Source organism: Hordeum vulgare, chromosome 2H (genome assembly GCF_904849725.1).
Source record: "Hordeum vulgare subsp. vulgare chromosome 2H, MorexV3_pseudomolecules_assembly, whole genome shotgun sequence".
Lineage (NCBI taxonomy): Eukaryota > Viridiplantae > Streptophyta > Magnoliopsida > Poales > Poaceae > Hordeum > Hordeum vulgare.
This window is the reverse complement of record NC_058519.1, coordinates 98,190,354-98,213,205: the sequence shown is the minus strand read 5'-3', so window position 1 is coordinate 98,213,205 and position 22,852 is coordinate 98,190,354. Positions and strand designations below refer to the sequence as shown.

The following is a 22,852-nucleotide window of genomic DNA, read 5'->3' as shown; positions in this document are numbered from 1 at the left end:
CAGTACCCGTTTGCGAGTCACGCTCTAGGCATCATAGCACATGCAACCAAAAAGAGAACCCCAACGCGCAATGCGTAATGCAGCAACTAATCAAAATATTAAGACATGCAAACGTAAACCAAGCTTATCTAGCAAATCTTTCATTGCCCTTGCCCTTGCTGCAACCAAACACTTCATCAATCATCATGGCTACATCGTAGTTGCATACTGACCTGCTGTCGCTGAAAGATATGTTAGCAGCAAGCCAGTAACGGTTATTATTTCCGGTCGTCGCGTGAAGATTGGTGATTAGGATTACAAATCGAGAAAACATAAAAATGGTACGCGGCAGTGCACTTCCAGTAATCAAGACAAAAGCAACGCGTCCACCATCCTCGTGTCAGTAGCAACGGCAGCGATCCACCTTTTCGAAAAATCCCTCCTCCAAAATTCAAAAACGGAGCGACTCCCCCAGTTTCGTTTTCTGTTGATGATGAGGTGCAAAACGGTGTGCCCCACACCAACAGTCCACTCAAAGCCGTTGTTATCCCGAAAAGCCAGCCAGCCAGTGCCGCACAAAGCAGAAAAAAAGAAGAAGAAGCAACAATCTCTCTTAATCACGCCTAAGCTCCGGCGGAACTCCTGATCAAGTCCGCTAATCTCGCCCAAACGCCCCCGGAAGTTTCCCGTTTCACCTTCTTCCGTTTTTCCTCCCATTTCCCACGGAGGAGAGAGAGGGCGCAGTACCAGTAGCAGGCAGCCTCCAGCTCCACCAAACCAGCAGAGCTCTCTCTCTCTCTCTCTAGTCCTCTCCTCCTCCACTCCGCTCCCTCCCTCCCCCACAGCGCGGCAGGGCGCACGTTATCGGATTCGGGCGCGCGCGGCCGAGATCCGCAGCACGCCGCCGCCGCCGCCGCCGCCGCGCGATCTCGTCGCCGCGGGGAGCTGCATTGCGCGGCTCGCCGCCTCCCCGGCGTTTCCTGGGGGTGGCTCTGGCGGAGGGGCGGGGGACGGGTCTCGTCCGCGATCCACCAGATCCGACCTCGCCGGCGGCGGCGGCGGCGCCATGGAGCCCGACGCGCCGCTCGACTACGCGCTCTTCCAGCTCTCCCCCCGCCGCTCCAGGTGAGGAGGCGGGGGACCGGGGAGGGGATGCCTCGCCCTCTCGCTGCGGCTCGCGTGGGCTGAGGGCGGTTGGCTGACGTTTGGGTGTTTGTCTGCGCAGGTGCGAGCTCGTGGTGTCCGGCAGCGGGCGGACGGAGAAGATCGCGTCGGGGTCGGTGAAGCCGTTCGTGACGCACCTGCGCACCGCGGAGGAGCAGGCGGCGGCCCAGCCGCCGCAGCCGGCCATCCGGCTGCAGCTGGACCGCCGCGCCGCGTGGTTCAGCAAGGGCACCCTCGAGAGGTTTGCTGATATGCCTTATTTTATGCGGCGGTGCTCGGGTCGGTGGTCTGTTGACTGTCCAAGAGATTGGATTCTGATGGGGTTCGTTTGTGCTTCAAGGTTCGTGCGCTTTGTGAGCACACCCGAGGTGCTGGAGATGGCGAATACCTTCGATGCAGAAATGTCGCAGCTAGAAGGGGCTAGGAAGATTTACGCCGCACAGGGAGTGAGTATTATTTACCAAGCACTTATTTCAGCATGTTATTATACAGTGTAGCATTTGTCTGAAATTGGCACTTCTTTATGCAGACTCCTGTAGGTGCTACCTCGGGTGCAGCTGGTATGTCCCAGTGTCTTGTGTCTTTTCATACTCATACAGTTCATTAACACTCTTTCGTCATGGGAAACTGAGTCCATCTTAACTGGAGTTACTCAATAGCTTGTTCTCTTGTTGAATTGGCAACTTTATTATTTGATTGCATTAAGAATTTGGAACCTTTGATTAATGCTAGATACATTGATGCCACTATATCTATATTATTCATCACATATTAACATGAACCTCCATTAATAAGGTGGTGACATATTAGATTAATGTGGCATTATTACAGTCATGTATGGCAGTATGTGACGCTTCTGGATATAATTTATGTAAACTCTTCTTGTGCTTGTCAGCTGAAGCCTCAGCAGCAGCTGCAGACATTACAAAGTAAGTTCATCTCTTATTTCAATTGCGGCTCATTTGTCTCCTTTGCCAGATAAAATTGATTCGATTCACAATTAGTTTGTACTCCCTCCACCCCAAAACAAGTGTCGCTGCCTTAGTACTAAATTTGTACTAACTTAGTGCTAAATTTGCGACAGTTATTTTGGGACAGAGGGAGTACTTTGTTAAGTAGATCAATATTGTGATGAAACACGTTCACTATAGTTTTTTGCCAAGTCTTGCACATGTTGTGGTTTATACTCCTACTCCATATAATTATTGTGGAATTGATGTTCCCATCGTGTTAGCTGCTTTCCATAACCTTTCGCAAAAATTCAGAGTGCAGATACTTGTAGTCTGTAGACGATAACACCTGTATGAAGTTAGTTTCTTTCTCCTGGATGGTTAATTTGATATGTATTCTGTTATTACGTCTCGTGCACTTTTTGTGATATATTTCTGTCTTCCTTTTTGGGGAGCTTTGAGTGAAACAAACTGCCGTTCTTTAATTGGTCTACGGTGCTTATATAAGGACTAATCATTATTAGTTTAATGAAATGTTATTGACTGGAGGACTGTGGTTATCATTTTTTTCTTCTTACACCTTTGCTTATCTATATACAAGACTCAGTCTACTTCTTACTAAATTAGAATATGATTGATATGCATTCATGTGACAATGCAATGTGCTGTGAGTTTTTGATAGCTAAGACATCTTACTTTAATACATAATTTTTGTCTGTAGGCCTTGTTGTGATATCAAGTAATTTACAGTTTCACCCCGTTAATGCAACCTGAAATATCTTAACCATCCATAATTTATGCCTGGCTATTTTTGTGCAGGAAAGAGCTTCTTAGAGCAATTGATGTCCGTTTAAGTGCACTTAAACAAGACCTTATCACGTCTTGTGCCCGGGCTTCATCCGCAGGGTTCAACCATGACAGTGTCTCTGAGCTTCTTCATTTCACGGACCACTTTGGTGCCAGCAGGCTGAGGTATGATTGAAGCTCGTCAAGCCCATAATTCAGTTAATTATATAGGCGTATGGCTATTACTTGAAAGTCTTGGTGGTCAGTGTTAAATAGTCCAACGAAATCACAGCTGACAGCTTATCTAGTAAGCATATCTCATTAAGGCACGATCCATCAGCAACAAAACTACTTTGGTATATCTAAAAGTTGATGTACAGATTTAGCACAAGTGAGCCCCCATCAGCAGTAGGCTGATGTGCTCAAGTTATCCTTCTTGACGTCAAACAAGCAGATCTAATTGAGGATATAAAACAACATGCAGCTGTAAAGAGAAAGTTTATCACTGTTTTTATCAAATGCCATTATAATACACGCCAACTTAGTTCTATGTCCCCGCAAAAAAAAACTTAGTTATATGTGGATTAGTATGGCGTAATTAACAAAATGAGATGCTGGATGGTGGAAGCTGTATAGAAACTTTAGAACTGAAGTTTAGGAAATAATTCAAGCACAGTGAAGTTATCATTCTGGAAATTGGGGAAGTTTGTAGGAGAAGGTTCTTTTAGGAATTAGGAGGGTGGTTCATGTTGAATTGGAGCGCATGAGATATGATATCTTCTGTCACAGTCGTTGTTTATTTTATGTTCCTTTGTTGCCTTTCTTGATGAATGATGTTTAGATACATATGACAACTTGAACTTGTTATATCCAGCGAAGCATGCAACAAATACATGTCACTTTGCCAGCGTCGTCCAGACATCAATCCTCAGCATGCATCCCCAGCACCTTCATCACACTGGAAGAGCTTCGAAGATGGGGATCTTCGTGACTCCTGCAGTTCAGACATGTCTATAGATGAGCCACAGGCTGATCACGGTGGATCCAGCAATAGATCTACAGGTTGGGGTAGTGTCCCGCATACTGATAGGTTAAGCAACAGCCAACATTCAATTGATGTTCCATCAGGATCGAGCGCTGAACAGCAATCTAAGCCAACCACCCAGCAGACAGTAGATAAACAAGAAAACGAAACTGAAACTCCTCCTGCTCCTGCTAAAGAGCTTTCGAGGCGTTTGAGTGTGCAAGATAGAATAAGCATGTTTGAGAATAAGCAAAAGGAGCAAACTTCAACTTCTGGTAACAGCAACTCTTCAGGTACGGCTAAGGTGGTTCCAGTGAAAGGTGAGCACCGCAGGGTGCCTTCTGTTGCGTCCATGGACAAGTTGGTAAGGAGATGGAGCAGTGTAAGTGACATGAGCATTGATCTGGGTAACAATGATATCAGTGGCTGTAATGACAAAAGTGAAAATGGAACTCCAGCTGGGACACCAACATCTTCCAATCTGGAGGCCAGTTCAAAAGCAAGAGCTGATAAGGATGCTAGTGGGGTGAAGAATCCAGATACATCTCAATCTTGGTCACGTCAAAAGGATGGTGACAAGCCCAAGGATTCTACCACTACAAATGCTTCTTCATCCTCAACCTTTAATACTACATCTCCACCCTCATTATCAGCCGTTGTTACCGAGGCTCCTGAAAAGCAGACTAGGTCTTGTTCAGGAGATGACATGGCTATAGCCTCTAGTACTGAGAGTGAGTTATCCTTTGACAAGGAGCAGGGTGTTAACCAAGGACAAGGTGGCACAAGGTTGTCAGAGCATGTTGCTTCAAATGTTTCCACTGAAAACCGACAAAAAACATCTTCAAGGCCAGCTGAGGAAGCTTTCCCGAAACATTATGATGCTTTAACTAGTCCATCATCAGAGGATCATGTCCAGATAGATAAGGAATTAACTCCTGTTGCTCATGAAGTACCAGTTGCAAGTGAACAGATAGGACGTAAAGATAATAGAGGTTCTCGCCTTCGTTCAAAGGAGATGCATGCTGCAGCAGACGCAGTTGTGAAGAAGGATCGATCCTTTCGAACAGTTGGGAAAACGTCAAGTGTTGTCGATCTCAAATCAAAAGCCACATCGAATTCTCGCACTAATGTTAGGGGTTCATCTGGTAGGGACGAAGCTGGTTCTACAGAATCTGAAGTTCATGATGCTAGCTCACGGCGGAAAAGTCTACCACGGAAGGTAGAGGATGTGCGGAGAAAGGTTGCAGTTGGGTCTGAAATACTGCCTCAATCGGATTATTCTAGTCGCCAGGGATCAAATTTGAGCAGACAATCATCTAATGCCGAGCAGGAATTGAGTTCGCTGGGAGGAAAAGTTAAATCAGTAAATGATGCAAATGCTATTCCATTGGAGCAGACTAGGGTGACGAAACCGGCAAAGGGGAATCAAGATCGGCATGATGAACTGCAAATGAAGGCCAATGAGTTGGAGAAACTATTTGCTGCACACAAGCTAACAACTTCCAGGAGAGGGAAGTCTACGGATGCACAGGTTGATGACACACCTAGGTTAAGTGAGGTAAAGCCTACACAGGTTCTTCCAGAGAAGATTTGTATGAAGCAAACTGTGACGGAGAGTAACAACTTTGATTGCAATGAACTTCTGAAGATGGTGGACAACGAAGGGCATAACAACAGCACACCAGAAAAACATGGGATGCTTAGCTTAGAAGATTCACGGGGAAAGTTTTATGATCAATATATGCAGAAGAGGGATGCAAAACTAAAGGAGGATTGGAAGCTGCAGAAAGAAGAAAAGGAAGCAATATTAAAGGCAATGCATGAAAGTCTAGAAAGGAGCAAGGCTGAGATGCAGGCCAAATTCTCTCGATCTGCTTTGCAATCAGTTTCACGAAATAAGGATCAGGTATTAGATTCTACATGGATTAGTGATGTACTTCTTCAATAGAAAATACTCCCTCCGTCCCATAATATAAGACGTTATTACTCCCTCCGTTCCTAAATATAAGCCCTTTTGGAGATTTCAATAGACATACGGAGCAAAATGAGTGAATCTACACTCTAAAATACGTCTATATATATCCGGATGTAGTCCCTATTGAAATCAATAAAAGGGCTTATATTTAGAATCGGAGGGAGTACATCCAATTTGTGAGCGGATTGGATGTAATAACGTCTTATATTCTGGGACGGAGGGAGTACTCCCTCTGTAAACTAATATAAGAGCGTTTAGATCACTAAAGTAGTGATCTAAACACTATTATACTCCCTCCGTCCCAAAATTCTTGTCTTAGGTTTGTCTAGAAATGAATGTATCTAAATACTAAAACGTGACTAGATACATTCATATCTAGACAAATCTAAGACAAGAATTTTGGGACGGAGGGAGTATTAGTTTACAGAGGGAGTAGTAAATAAGAAATTCTGTTATTTTGTAATGCTAGCGTATACCCCATGCTATACTCTATTTTTTTTTATACTAAAGGTATAAGGCTAGTTTAATTTTTCTGCGAAGTACTGAAAGTATGTTTTTCAGCAAGTATAGATGTATAATGAATGCTACACTCATTTGACATATTGCAACTTGCAATAATGCGCATACGTGGATTTTGCTTGTTAATAATTTGTTATCTTTGCCTTGTACAGGGGACAGATTCTTTCCTGGTAGAAGACGAAATAAACAGTGACTACCTATCTGGTGATTGTTCTTCCAGGAGTGCTGATTCCAGGAAGCATTTTTCAAACAAAGTAGCTTACACACAAAAGAAATCCATTGCTCCCATCCATAGCCATAAGCATTCGTCAAGAACTGTAAGATCCAGTTATGCAAATCGCAGGAACCCACCAGAAAATCCTCTTGCACAGTCAGTTCCCAATTTCTCCGACTTCAGAAAGGAAAATACAAAGCCATCAGCTGGTCATAGCAGAGCTACTGCAAGGGCTCAGCCAAAAAGTTTTTCCCGTAGTAAAAGCATAATTGAAGAGTCAAAGAGTATTTTGAATCAAGACCAATCAAGGGGATCACAGTCGATGAGGAAAAACTTAAATGCTACTGAATTAAGGGACACTTCATCAGTGAACTACAACTGGGCTCCCTCAGGAATTTCTAGTAACACCCATAAATCTGGCGTGCCGAAGTCTTTTGTTAGGAAAGGCAATGGGGCTCACCCTGTTGTCGGTATAACCGGATTTCGACAACCAATGTTTGCAAGTGTCTTACAGGATGATGATGATGATTTTCCAGATCAACAAGAGGATTCCCCTGATGAAGCCAAAGATGAAGAATATGAAAGCATTGAAGAGAATCTTAGGGAAAGTGATTTTCCTGCTGATTCAGACAGTGAGACTCCAAAACTAAGTCAGGATTTTGGAAATTCAGATGATCCAGGATCAGAAAATGGTGATGTTTCTTTTCCAACGGAAGCATCCAATACCAAGTTCAATGCTTTAGCAGCAAACATGCACGATTTACCTGGTGAATTACCAGCCCCCTGGAGCTCGCGAAATCCACACCTATTGCCTTATGCAAATGATACCTCGGATGGTGATGCTTTTGTCGATTCACCAACCGGCAGTCCATCACCGTGGAACTCTCATTCGCTGGATCAAATAACAGATGCTGATGTTTCCCGGATGAGAAAAAAGTGGGGCAGTGCTCAGTTGCCTTTTGGTGGTGCCAATGCATCTCAACAGCCACGTAAAGATGTCCCCAAAGGGTTTAAGAAGCTGCTGAAATTTGGGAGGAAGAATAGGGGTGGTGATGGTTTAGTAAATGACTGGGTTTCTGCTTCAACTGCCTCAGAATGTGACGATGATATGGAAGACGGCCGGGATCTAGCAATAGGATCCTCTGATGATTTCAGAAAGTCAAGAATGGGCTATCTTTCTTCATATGATGGTTTTGTTGAGAGTGAGGTTTTCACTGAACAAGGTAATTTCCTTGCATAATCCTCTACGCGTGCTGTTTCAAGTATCTATGTCCGTATGCCTTAACCCTTTCGAAGTATAGTGTCATGACCTAGATTATGCTTGTCCCCCATGACAACTAGACTCACCTTTTATTGGCAACAATACATACTTTCCAACGCTTCTTTCCATACTTAGATCTGAATAAAACCAATAGGGTAAGCCTTCATTTTAGTACAAGTGTTTTTCAGGTCCTTCATATTTCCAGATAAAAGCAAATGACACTTTGTGTGAAGTCAAACTATTTGTGTGCAAGTTGACTCACGCTATCTTCAGCTTATTTAAGAACTTCAGATGTTGGATTCAGTATTATAACCAGATAAACTAAAGTGACGGTGAACGAGTTACGTTATCCTTGCTGACAAGCTAATATCCTCTCTTTACATGTTACATATACTAACATTGGAATCAATTGTTTCTATCTCTTGCCATGAACGTATCATTTGCAGCACAGTTTTGTTGGTAACAAATATTAAATCCCCTCGTCCACCCACCTCTTTGCGCTGATCATATTTATGTTCTCCCCAATTCCAACTCCCTATTTTCTTTATGATACTGACATATAGAACGAAGTTTTGCTTCTCAGTGAAATGGGTGGACCCAAAACTAGAATCCAAAAACAGGGCCTTCCTAGATCATGTGCGCGCAGTATTGAAAGAGTTTTGCGTATGAGAATGATACATTTACATTAGTGGATATTTGCTTAGACTTATGACTTTTGAGTCTTAAGTTGTACATGTCTTTCAGGCTTCAGTTACTGTTCTATTTTGCTCTTCATTTCTTTTCCTGCATATTCTGGTTACTTAAGATCTGAATTTGCAGAACAATCGCTGCGCAGCTCCATTCCAAACCCCCCTGCAAATTTTAGACTGAGGGAGGACCAACTGACTGGTAGCTCAATTAAAGGTATACAAACGTCTATACATGTAGTATATTCTTATGTTAAGCTGCTCAATTAGAACATAACCCATGAAGGTGACTGTTCATCTTTATCAGTAATTAGTGTTATTTGTTCTGTCATTTGTAATCTTCACCAAAAGTCTAAAACTATCTTTACGCCAAAATTCCAGCACCACGTTCGTTCTTCTCCCTGTCGACATTCCGGAGCAAAGGAGGCGATGCTAGGCTGAGGTGACCCTCAAGCACCAGAGCTGGATTGTATAAAATTTCTTCTGGAACTAGGTAAAGATATCAAATTTTCATGGATGGTACGCGGCACTGCTAGCTTTTCATATATAAATACATATCCTGTATCTATGATAATTCTTATAAGCTGCCAGTTAAGCGTTTCCACTGTTGTTGTTTGCTAATTCTTTTTCTTTATCTTTTTTTTCATCTCTTGTGTAGAGTTGGACTTCTAGATTTTTTGCAATTTTTCCACTTTGCCCAGAGACACTGTATTATTTTTATTATTTTTGTGATATGCTTGTATCTCCCACTCCATTTGTTTCGCCGTTCACACATATATATCACAAATCCATTTCAAGGCTGTGTATTGTTCAGTAGATCATGCAATTTTCTTTCATATACATATTGCTGGAGCATTTCTTGTACAGGTGACATGTGATGCATAATTGGCTTTACTTCTTTGCCCTTTGAACGTACACTTTTACCCCGTAGGTGTAAAGTTTTCTTATTTTCTGAAGCGTATCTTGTGTATTAGTTGATTTGGACTGTTTTTGGGGCCAAATCCGTGTCGGAATTCTTCGATTTGAAACATGCAAACGAGTTGCATTCTCTGCCGACATGCGAACTTCCCATGGATATATTCCTTTTCCGGAATTATGAGCAGGCAGAATGACTTTCTGAATCAGAAAGGTTACGAAAGGCTACCAACATTATTAGGGTGAATTGCTCTGCTCTTCTTCCATGGTTCTCGACCAAGAACTTGCAAACAGAATTGACATAATCAAAGTCCTTGTGTCCAGTCCGTGCTCTTCCAAAATGACCACATCTCCATCAAAATTGTGATGGGATTCTCGGTTCAGAATTATAAGGCATGTATTGACCGCCCCAGGTTCAGTCTCCGATCGTCAAATTTCTTGTGCAATATTTTGTTAATAGTTACATATCACAACCATAAAGGAAATGCTTCTAAATATAAAATTCAATAATCCTCCCTTTGTAAACAAGTATAAGATGTTTTATAGAGGGAGTACAATTTTTGTGTCACAGAAAACCACATGTCGCAATATTAAATTGGACAAAGCTTAAAGATGGATAAGCAAAACACACCTTGTACTCTCTTCATTCCTAAATACAAGTCTTTTTAAAGATTTAACTAAAAAACTACATACGCAGCAAAATAAATGAATATACATTTTAAAATACTATATATATATATATATATATAAATATAGCTTTCTAGTGAAACCTTTAAAAAACTTATATTTAAAAACGGAGGAAGTATATCGTATATCTGAACGGAGAGTGTATGGACAATCAGTTTACGGAACAAATAAGAAGGGTATGAAGAGTGATACGTAGAACCTGTAGATTTTCCCCTCAAAAAAAAAAGAACGTATAGATTTTTTTTGACGGGTTGGAGAACATGTAGATAAGAAGCGTAATGTTATGTTTTTCGTTGACAGATCCATGTAATTTGCCTGGGCAAGTAAATGCAATCAAATTCTTGGATAGGATCCATGTGCATGCGTTACAAGTTTACACCACCCTAGTATTTTTCTAGTACCTAAATAATTGTAATTAAAAAAAATTAGTCTAGTTTTTTTCAACTAGTAGTGAGTGTAGGCCTCCTCTCCCATGCTCCACGTACTAGCAACTAGTGTAAGCCCCGACCTAGCGCATGTAGAGGCATGACTCGGACTCTGTAGATAGATCATGTCATCATGGCATGGCATCCTGCCGCCGTCCATGCACACCAATCGTATTATCTTCTGTAACTGCATTCAGCCCACTTTTGACTTCTGCATTCGAGTAGAGAAAACATTGAGGGAATATTTGTCAAGACTTGGGTTGGACTGCTCAAATTTGAGAGGCGGCCGCTTCTACAGAAAGGAGTTAAAGGAAATGAGAGTTCAGCTACATACGACTTTACTTCTCAGAAGGGCACTACGTGACAGTGCTATGTGGTATCATCCAGCGAATCTATACACACTATATGCCCATGTATAGCCATCCTAAACTATATGTCCATGTATGTAGTTTGTAGTAGAATCTTCGAAAAGAATTATATTTACAAACAAAGGTAGTAGAAGTAAGGGCATGTATTATTGTATAACGGTATTCATAGACAATTTTTTTAGCCAATTTATTCATAGACAGTAATATAGACAACCCATATAATGATTTATCTGTAAATAGTATATTTTTGGCCAAACTAATTGCGAGGAGAAATTACAGATGTACAACAACAAATTATTGTTTGAAAAAAATCCTATTTATGTCGGTAGATCTACAGACAAACTCTTTCTTTCTTCTCTTTCTCTTCCCTCTACTTCACTAAAGTTTCTATGTGGCAACTCGTACACACAGCTAACTAGACATCATTGTATCTGCCCTAAAAAGACGACACTTGTTGAAGAAAACTCTCCTCTCTTTCCTAAACGTGTGATACAAAGGGCCTGTTTGGGACTGCTTCACTCCATCAAAATCAGCTCCGCTTCATCAAATCCACTTTGGAGCAGTTTCATATAGGAGTTGCAACCATTTTAAGAGAATGTTTGGCTCTCATTTAGCTCCAGCTTCACGGATGGAAAATTTGATGAAAAGGATCTATTTGATTGGATGAGAGGTAAGAAACGAAGGGGTATCCACTTACTGGTGGCAGTGGTGGGTAATTTTCTTTCAACTCCAGCTTCTATAATTCTATGGAGCACCTCCTAGGGAGCTTCATAAAAAACAAGGAGTTGGACCCCAGATTTTAGTTTTTTTGCGGAGCGGTATATCGTGGAGCTACCCCGTTTGGCTTACGTTTTCTAGAGCGGAGCTGAATTTTCTGAAGCAGAGCAGTCTCGAACAGGCTCAAAGTAGTTTCCTTTTCCTACGTTTGAGCACATGTCGCCCCCTTCCCTCTGCATGTTCCCTGGCAACGATGGCAAGGTGAGAAGCCATCGTTGGTGCACATGTTCCCTATTCCCTCTGTTCAGTGTGTTAAGTTGTCGGGTAAACACTGCTCAGGCGATACCAATATCGCCATTGCCCCGATGGCGTCTTACGACGGTGTCAAGGAGCCACGGTTATGTGTGTAGGTAGTGTTGGGCTACGCGAGGTGCATCGGGTGCAATACAATTTTTTTCCTAGGCACAGTACAACCAGGAACATGCTATGGAGATGGATCATGGATCATTACCACTCGACGTGCGAAGAAGAATCGCGACAGCGCATCACCGGAGTCGTTTCCTCCTCGCGGTATCCCATGTTGCCGATTGGATCCCTCGTACAGGTTCGCCGAAGCAGGACAAGTGCGCTGTCTCTAATGATACCCGATCGTGCAGTAGGAACACCATGTGACGGACTACTAGGTTCGATCGCACAACCGACGACAAGTGAAGGTGGCTAATTGCAACACATGCAAAGTCTTAGTGACATCGTCAAAGCAATCCATTGAATATGTGTGTTGCATATCCACTTTAGGCGTGCACCACGGGTTTAACACTTGGGCACCACATGGACTCTAAAGCCCAAAGTCTGTTCGGCCTGGATCCAAGTCACTCACATCATATCTGACTCATGAAGTCGGGTCTCGCCTCACATGTTCCTTACCCTTAAGTGCATTACCCTTAGGTTCTCGTCCACTTGCTCATGAGTCGGATCACTTTGGCTTGGCCAGTTGGTAGCGGACTCTAGCAAAGCATGCTGACTCCAAGTGTTTGATGAAGCTGGTTAGGCAAACTTGTATGTGTCACAGTTCTGTTTCTTTTGCCTCACGATATATATTGTCGGGCACAAAGCAAATTGGTCATCTGCAAGCCCGACCTCTTTCTTGTTCCGGTGATGCCGACATTAAACCGGATTATTTCATAATCCTTGTCGCCTGACCATGCTTATCTAGGTCAAATCACATGAGGGCCCCAAAGTATATCTCTTCTGATCGGAGGGCCAAATCTCATCTTGCTCGACCATGTCACACAACATGGGTCTAGACAAGCCCGAAACCTATGTTTATAACTACCCATAACTACCCAGTTATGGAGCAACAGTTGGTCAGCCTAAAGTAGGTCCGTCACCATCCCAAGTCCATGCGCCGGCTCAGGCATTAGGACACAAAACTTATGTTGCACTAGAGACTCATAGATGACCTCATCTCGCTGTGTCTCATTATCGGGTCTATCCGACTCGAACCTTATTCGGGCTCAGATCCGACTACGTCGAATTCGACCGGATTTTTTCAAGTCTATATTATGCGGGTAGCATCCAACGCTACATGCTCATTGAGACCGGACCATCCACCGTGTCATATGCTAGTCTAGTCGGTTGAGAGTCCACACAACCATTTCAATTAGAGACCATTTGGGATAGTCATCATACAATGCATAATCTCACAAACAAGTCACACATGTGTTAATACACATCACTAATAATTTCCAAGGATCATCTTTATGCCACAAACACATATAGAAAAAAAATCATCATACATGATTGCCTCTAGGATGTATCTCCAACAATCTCTCACTTGCAGTGAAGTCAATCAAATAGACATCGAATGCCCATAGCTCTAACGCGCCCCTCATGGTTGGGTTCTGGAAGCGGCTTAGTGAATGGATCTACGACACTTGCATCAGTGTGAATTTTACATAAATTAACATCACCACTCTTTACGATCTTTTGCATCGGATGATATTTTCTGTCGATATGCCTGCCTTATGGTGTTGTATCGACTCCTTGGCCTGCGCGATGGCACCGACATTCTCGCAATAAAGGTATAGTGGTTTTGCCCATCCCGGGAACACACCAAGATCTTCTAGGAACTTCTAAATCCAAACACCTTCCTTTGCGGCTTCACAAGCCGCAGTGTATTCGGCCTGTGTTGTAGAGTTGTCCACTGTGTCTTGCTTGGAATTCGTCGAGCTCACTGCTTACATGAATCCAGTTTGCGATCGACAATCATCCATTTTTGTTTGGAAACTAGCATCGGGGCAGCCCTTTACACTAAGCTCCTGCCCACCTCCGTAAACTAGGAACATCTCTTCAGCCTTTTCAGGTACTTCAGAATATTCTTCACCATCGTTCGATGCGAGGTCAACCTGGTATCTGCTTGTCAAGCTTATTGCATAGGCAACATCCGCCCGAGTACATAGCATGGAATACATGATGGATCCGATTGCCGAGGCATACAAAATGTGACTAATCCGACTTTGTTCAACATAAGTCAAAGGACTTTCAGTCTGGCTTAGTCTTATACCGTGAGAGAGCAGCAAGAACCCTTTCTTGGCCTCACTCATGTTGAATCGCTTCAACACTTTGTCTATGTATGTGCTCGGCGTTAAGCCGAGCAGCCTCCTCGGTCCATCTTTATAAATCTTGACGCCTAAAATGTAAACTGCTTCACCAAGGTCTTTCATTGAAAACTTGCCACTCAATGATTCTTTGACCGAGTTCAGCGTCGAAACATCATTTATGATCAATAGTATGTCATCTAATACATGACGAGAAATACTATCAAGCTCCCACTTGTACAAAAAAAGCGTCCTCTTTGTTTTTGATGAAACCTAGATGAGTGACGACCCCATCAAAACAAATATTCCAACTCCGAGATGCCCGCATCAACCCATAAATTGATCTCTTGAGGTGGCATATATATCTTACTAGCGCTGGCTAGATTGACAAAACCATCGGGCTATATCATGTATAAATCCTTGGTTAAATTTCCACAAAGGAAAGCCATTTTGACATCCATCTGCCATATCTCGTAATTGGAATATGTATCTACAACTAGTATGATACTAACTGAATTCAACATTGCTACCGACGAGTAGGTCTCGTCATAGAAAATTCCTTGAACTTGTCCATAATCTTTAGCGACAAGTTGAGCTTTGTGGATTTGCACATTTCTATCCACGTCGGTTTTCTTATTAAAGACCCATTTGCATCCAATGGCTATTACGTCAGGTGGTGGATCAACAAAGTACTAGACTTTATTGTCATCCATGGACTTTAATTTGGATCTCATGGCGTCATGTCATGCCTCGGAATCCGGGCTTGCCATCGCTTATGCATACGTCGCCAGATTGTCTCTTTCTAGCAACACCACATCACACACTTTGTGCAATCTTTCCAACCTACATGGTTCCACCGTCGACTCCACTATTGGTTCCCGGAGAGACTTCGGTATGATCTTGTCACCTGTCGAGTCATCCCCAAGTGGTTCTCGAATTTCTTCGAGTCGGACCATCCTCACACGGGCTTACCGACTAGGAAACTCTTTCTCTAGGAAAACCCCATTCCTAGGAATGAACACTTTGTTCTCTTCGCGGCTATATAAGCTATATCCCAAGGTTTCCCTCGAATATCCCACAAATATGCATTTATCCAACTTGGGTGTAAGCTTGTCCGGCATTTTTGTTAACAAATGCTTCACAACCCCAAATCTTTAGAAAAGATAAACCGAGACACTTCCCAGTCCACATCTCATGTAATGTCTTATTTACGAATTTTGATGGTACCCTGTTTAGTGTGAAAACTATAGTTTCAAGAATGTATCACTAGAGTGCTGAGGGTAAATTCAAATTGCTCATCATTGATCGGACCATTGAAAGAGCATGGTGCCCCCATGTTTGGTTTTGGTAATTGATGAAATCGCTATGGACTAATGGTTTCCTTAAGTTATACTCGAAGGGTTTGTCCATACACATTGTTTGAAGACAATTTGTTGGTTCCAAGGTTATCAGAAGAAGGTTATGTGTGACCAAGGTGCTATTCAAGGAGTTATACAATGACTGGTCATAGAAATGATAAGATACAAGGTTGATCAAGAATAAGTCCAAGAGTGATTCAAGTTGATCAACACACAAAGCACAAAATATGTACTGAGTGGGATTAAGTCATCTCATGGTATGGTAAATATTGTCCATTGTACTTTGTGTCCTAACACATGGTCTTTGTTAGGGGTTATGTGGGGTTAGATATCTTTCCATGGGCTTGCATCAAAAAGAGGATCTCATACAACCCATGGAGGATGACATCAAGTGGTGATCCTCATCAAGGTCGCCGTGAGCATCACGAAGAGATCACGTGCTTGAAGCTTTCCGTCCATTATGGTGAGAATGCACATGTGAAGATGTGCCAACGAGAGGCTCACCCATAGTGGAGTACGGGGGAACAATGTACTAGTCTTCATCGAGCCGACGCAATGAAGGAAGGTGGTCCATATTGAGGAAGACAAGATAGTCATCATCTAGCTCAAGTGGACCATGCACAATGCAAAGGTTTGTCCTTGATCATTGTGTTAGTTGGATACCGAGTTATAGGATTGACTGCCGTACTATCAAGGGGGGCTCTCGTGTGAGTAGCTTGATCGTATCATTCGTATAGAGCTCCAACCATTGCATTCTTGGCATCATCATCTTTCTTGGTTCTTGTTCGGCTTTTCCCTATGTGATTTTTGGAGCTTATAGTCTTTGTCTTGACAAGCTCAAGTTCATCAAAAATGGATTTCATATGAATCATCTCTGCGTTTTCAGTGTTGAGATTTTATCAATTCATATTTGGGAAGGTTATCCTACTTATCATATTTGCATTTATTCTCCATTGCTTGTTCTCAATAGAACAACAAGCTTGTCGTCATCTATCCAAGAAGCTTGAGTTTGCTCATTTTGGAGCCCATATGCAAAAGTTATATCAGTTCTAGTCTGAGGACAATTTTTCTGTGTTCACGCGGTAGTACCGCTCGGTACCACTGTAGTAACTCTTAGGCGGTACTTCCACTATGTACTACCGCTACTACTATCGCTTGGGAAATCCTTTTTGTCCAGTTTCTGTTGCCTTTTTTTCTTTTAGGGTTAATTTGATAAATACCACTCGAATTCTGGCAATTTCAAGAAATACCACTACAATTTCCAAAACTTTGAAAATGCCATTTTAGTGCCATTTATTAAAGTTTGTAGTGGTGTTTTTTAGAGTTCACCAAAATTGCAATGTCATTTTTTAAAATTTAGAAATTTGAGTGGTGTTTCAAAGAATTGCCAAAATTCGAGTAGCATTTACCCAATTAACCCTTTTTAGCGGTGGTACCGCTTAGGCTGTACTTCCGTATACCAATGCCGCTCCTACTTCCCCTCGATTTCCAACTTCTGTAAGTCTATGTTTTTAAGCGGTACTAGAGTGGTGGTACCGCTCGCCTGAGCGGTAGTACCGCTTTACTGGGGGGGGGGGGGGGTGGGGCATAACAGTTGGATTTTCCCCACCTTTAAAAGGGGTCTTCTTCCCCAATGAATCTTATCCTTTGAGCTCATATTCTCCCCCCCATTGTTGACCCTCTTTGAGCTTGCTAACTCTCAATCCCTCCAATGATTCTTGATCCTTTTTGAGGGAAAATAGGGAGGAGATCTAGATGCACATTTCCACCAATCACTTTCTCCTCTATGTGAGGGGAACCCCTTGGATCTAGATCTTGGAGTTCTTTGTGTTCTCCTTGTTCTTCGTCTCATATTCCTCCATAGCTTTTTTGGTGGGATTTTAGAGTGAGGGACTTGAACACTTCGTGTTTTCTTACAATTGCATCAGTTGCATCAGTTTGAGTTTTCCATGACGATACATGGAAATGAAAGGTTGAGAATCTTATTACTTTTGGGGTGTTTGGGCACCCTGAAGCTTGTGCCTCTTTGGTGCTTGGGCGCCCTAGACGGTTCGTGGTGCCATGGAGCGTAATCATTGTGGTGTAAAGTTGTGGGCAAGTGTTGTGGTCTCCAATTAAGTTGTGGAGATTGCCCGAGCAATTTTTGCGGGTTCCAGTGATCGCCCTGGCCCAAGGGTTGGCAATTGTACGGGTTCAGTGACACCCCTATGGGTCGCCATTTGTACGGGTTCGATGATCGCCCTAAAGGGCCCCTTAGTGGAATCATGAAATTTTGCATTGTGCGAGGGCGTGAGGAGATTACGGTGGCCCTAGTGGCATTTTGCATTATGCGAGGGCATGAGGAGATTATAGTGGCCCTACGGGCTCGCATTGGTGCGGTCACCAACACGAGTTGAGCGTGCGCGACATTGACACAGGTGTGGGTGGCCGCCATGAGGGCTATGACGATTGACGAGGAATGGACAACTGGTGTGCCATTCTCGCCATTTGCTGTTGCGTCCGCAACCGTCGTGAGCATGTCGAAGTCTCCATAAGCGCGACACCTGTAGCTGAGATGGTGGCATCAACATGTGCGACTACGCTTGGTCCAAAGTGGACCGCCAAAGTTACCCTCACGACACGGGTCCACGCACCCATCTTTCACCGACGATGATTGAACAGTAAAATGGAGGAGCAAGTGTGGTTGACGCACTGGCGGTGGACTATAGGCGACAAAGCTTCTCATGTAAGTCATATATGAGGATCGGCCCAAGATATTTTATACTACATCACACACGATTCGTGATCATAAACTGTTTGTGATGTACTTGATTTTCATTTTGTTTTAAAAGTAAGAAAGGGGGTTACGTCGACAAAGGACGATGGTTGGACTGCTATAACATTTATGTGCAGTGAACATGCAACTATAGGAGTGACATATTAAAACTTGGAATCATTCAGGGTTCGTTTGACTTGTTTATACATTAATTGAGTTTTCTAGGCATTAAATGTGATAGTTCAAATTTGAACTACATGCACATGTTCAAGTGCACCAAAGTGGGTTAAAAATGTGTCCTTGAGTGCATGCTTAGGTCCCATGCAAGAGATGGGAATGAATTTCAAATATCTCGACATCGTGGTTCGACCATGGACATCCAGAATATTGGTTTTTATATTCCAGCAAATCCAAATCTAGCAAGAAATTCATGAAACTAGACATGGTGTTATGGCACGACACATATATGCAGGGGTGAAAAATATGTCTAGTTTGGTACAAGGCTCTTACAAATTGGAGCTTCTCACAAGTAGCCTCGTGGTTCTGGTATGGAACATGTGTCACCTTTATGTGGGTGATACGACATCAATGCCTCTTCTTGCCTTGAGTTTTTTTAGAGTCAGCATTTACCAATATGCGCGTAGTGCTAAAATTTGGAATTATTCAGGGTTTGTTTGGGATTTTTACACATTAGTTGAGTTTTCTAGGCATTTAATGTGCATAATTCAAATTTGAACTACATGCATGTGCTCCAATTCACAAAATGGGTTGAAAAATGATATGTGGCCTTGGGTGCATGCTTAGGTCCCATGCAAGAGATGGGAATGAATTTCAAACATCTCGGCGTCATGGTTCGTCCCTATACATTGGGAATCTTGGTTTTTAAATTCCAGTAAACCCAAATCCCTTCTGGAATTCATGAAACTAGGCATGTTGTTATGGCATGACACATATGAAAGGACGTGGATGTCGCCTAGAAGGGGGGGGGAGGTGAATAGGAGCTTTAAAATAATTACAGTTTAGGCTTGAACAAATGCGGAATAAAACTAACGTTTAATTTGTCAAGCACAAAACCTAAAACAACTAGGCTCACCTATGTGAACCAACAACTTATGCTAAGCAAGATAAACAACTAAGTGATACCAAGGTATATAACAAGAAACAATATGGCTATCACAAAGTAAAGTGCATAGTAAAGGGTTCGAGTAAGAGATAAGCGAGGCACGCAGAGATGACGATGTATCCCGAAGTTCACACACTTGTGGATGCTACTCTCCGTTTGGAGGAGTGTGGAGGCACAATGCTCCCCAAGATGCCACTAAGGCCACCGTAATCTCCTCACGCCCTCGCACAATGCAAGATGTCGGGATTCCACTAAGGGACACTTGAGGGCGGTCATCGAACCCGTACAAACAAGGCTGGGACAATCTCCACAACTTAATTGGAGGCTCCCAACAACACCACGAAGCTTCACCACAATGGCATATGGCTTCGAGGTGACCACAAATGCTCGGGGAAATATCCACAACTTAATTGGAGACCCCAACGCTTGCTCGGAGCTTTACACCACAATGATCGAGCTCCGAGGCACCACCAAACTTCTAGGATGCCAAAGCATCCACGAAGAACAATCTCTAGGGTACCAAGTACCCAAGGGTAATAAGATTCTCAACTTCTCACTTCCACGTATCACCGTGAAGAACTCAAACCGATGCAACTAATGCAATGGCAAGAACACACAAAGTGGTCAAGTCCCTCACACTCAAATCCCTCCACAACAACAAAAGCTATGGAGAAATATGAGAGGAAGAACAAGGAGCTCACAAAGAACTCCAAGATCAAGATCCAAGGGGTTCCCCTCACATAGAGGAGAAAGTGATTAGTGGAGATGTGGATCTAGATCTCCTCTCTCTTTTCCCTCAAGAACTAGCAAGAATCATTGGAGGGATGGAGAGTTAGCAAGCTCTAAGAAGGTCAACAATGGGGGAAGAACACGAGCTGAACGGATGGATTAGATCCAATGGCAAAGAAGACCCCCTTTATATAGTGAGGGAAAGAATCTGCCCGTTACCCCCACTTACAGCCCGAGCACAACGGTAGTACTGCTCCTAGCAGCGGTCTGCTTCTAGGAGCGGTACTACCACACGGTAGATCGTGCAAAAATCCGACGGCACGGTAGTACGAGACGGTACTACCGCGAAAGAGCGGTAGTACAAACTACTACCGCTCCTAGGGTGGTACTACCGCTCGCACCTACGGTACTACCGTTGGCCAGTGAAACTGCCATAACTTTCGCATACGAGCTCCGAATCGAGCCAACTCAAGTTTGTTGGATTCAGGACGACAAGAGAAATCTTAAGAACATGCAGCAACGAAAATGCCAATGCCATAGAGATGTGAAACCTCTATGAATGACGAACTGGCAAAGACTTCCAACATCGAAAACATCATAAAATATGCATATGGACTCCGTTTTCGATGAACTCGAGCTTGTCATGAAGATGACCATAAGCTATACAACTCACAAAGAGAAACGACAAACAAGAACCAAGAAAGATGATGCAAGGATGCAAATGGTTTGAGCTCTCAACAAACGATTCGATCAAGCTACTCACTTGAGATCCCCCCTTGACAATACGACAATCTATCCTAAAGAAAAACCTATGAAGGGCAAACCTATACCTTGCACCTAGCCCTCTTGAGCTAGATGATGATGATCTTGGATTCCTCAAGATGGACCACCTTTCTTGATTGCTCCCCCATACACGCTATGGATGAGCCACTCTTCAGTACATCTTCACAAGTTCATTGCCACCATAATGGACGACAAGCTTCAAGCATGATATCTTTGTGATGCTCCACTTGAACTTGCACATTGCAGTCTTGATGACGATCACTACTTGATGTCATCCTTCATAGGTTGAATGAGATCTTGATGCAAACCCATGGAAACACACCTAACCCCACATAGAACTCTCACGAAGACCATGGGTTAGTACACAAAAGCGTTATGGACAATGCTTACCATACCATGGGATCACTCGATCCTTCTTGATACATCTTGCACGCTTTGTGTGTTGATCATCTTGATTTACTCTTTGTCTTAGTCTTGGTCAACTTTGTGTCTTTATGACCATTCTTTGGATAATACCTTGAATACCACCTTGGTCATCATATAAACTCCTTGAAACCAACAAATGGACTTCAAGAAGTGCCTATGGACAAATCCTTCGAATATAACTTAAGGCAACCATTAGTCCATAGGGATTGTCATCAATTACCAAAACCACATATGGAGAAATATGCTCTAACAACATATATGGAGGGATAACGAATATGTCTAGTTTGGGACAAGGCTCTTACAAACTGGAGCTTCTCATGATGCACATGCTCCAGTGCACCAAAATGGGTTGAAAAATCATATATGTGCCCTTGGGTGCATGCTTAGGTCCCATGCAAGAAATGAGAATAAATTTGGAACATCTCGGGGTCGTGGTTCGACCACAAACATTGACAATCTTGGTTTTTAAATTACAGTAAATCTAAATCTCGCGTGGAATTCATGAAACTAGGCACGGTGTTATGGCATGAAACATATATGCAGGGATAAAAAACATGTCTAATTTGGGACAAGTTTTGAGACAAGGCTCTTACAAACCGGAGTTTCTCACAAATAGTCTCGTGGTTCCGGTAGGGAATATGTGCCACCTTTGTGTGGGCGATACGACATCGATGCCTCTTCTTGCCTTGAGTTTTTAATAGAGGAAACATAGACAAATACGAGTGTAGTGATAAAACTTGAAATTATTCAGGGTTTGTTTGAAATTTTTATACATTAATTAAGATTTCTAGGCATTTAATGCACATACAAATTTGAACTACATGCACATGCTCTAGTACACCAAAATGAGTTGAAAATCATGTAGTCCATGGGTACATGTTTAGGTTCCATGCTACAAATGGGATTGAAATTCAAAAATCTCAGCATCGTGGTTCGACCATAGACATTGAGAATCTTTATTTTTAAATTCTCATAATTTAAAACTCGTTAGAAATTCATGAAACTAGGCATGGTGTTTTGGCATGGCGCACATATGCAGTGGTAGAAAATTTGTATAGTTTGGGACAAGTGTAGGGATTAGGCTATTACAAGTTGAAGCAATTCCCACAACAAGGCATCGTGGTTCTCATAGGGAACATGTGGCACCTTTGTGGGTGATACAACATTGATGCATCTTCGCCTTGAGTTTTTTTGGTAGAGGCAACATAGACAAATTAGAGACACATAAAAGGCATCTAAGATTTTGTTTTCCAATTTGAGACACATTTGGGATTTTATTATTCTAGAGAAAACATTGAGAATATTGGTTTAAATTATAGTAACTCCAAAGTCACACAAAATTCATGATATTGGGCAGCGCGACATCGTATAGCATAAATATGTTGTTGTATTTTTTGTGTCCAATTTGAGA

General features: G+C 42.7%; 1 protein-coding gene across 1 annotated transcript; it reads left to right on the top strand.

Annotated features, from left to right (window-relative positions):
• Positions 1–629: 629 nt before the first annotated feature.
• On the top strand, positions 630–9,358 carry LOC123425305 (COP1-interacting protein 7). The gene is made up of 10 exons (XM_045108988.1): positions 630–1,104; positions 1,205–1,384; positions 1,484–1,589; positions 1,673–1,703; positions 2,039–2,072; positions 2,913–3,065; positions 3,754–5,809; positions 6,550–7,834; positions 8,692–8,775; positions 8,940–9,358. Exons 1-10 carry the CDS (start codon positions 1,046–1,048, stop codon positions 9,002–9,004), a joined length of 4,053 nt encoding a protein of 1,350 aa, XP_044964923.1. The 5' UTR covers positions 630–1,045; the 3' UTR covers positions 9,005–9,358.
• Positions 9,359–22,852: the final 13,494 nt, after the last annotated feature.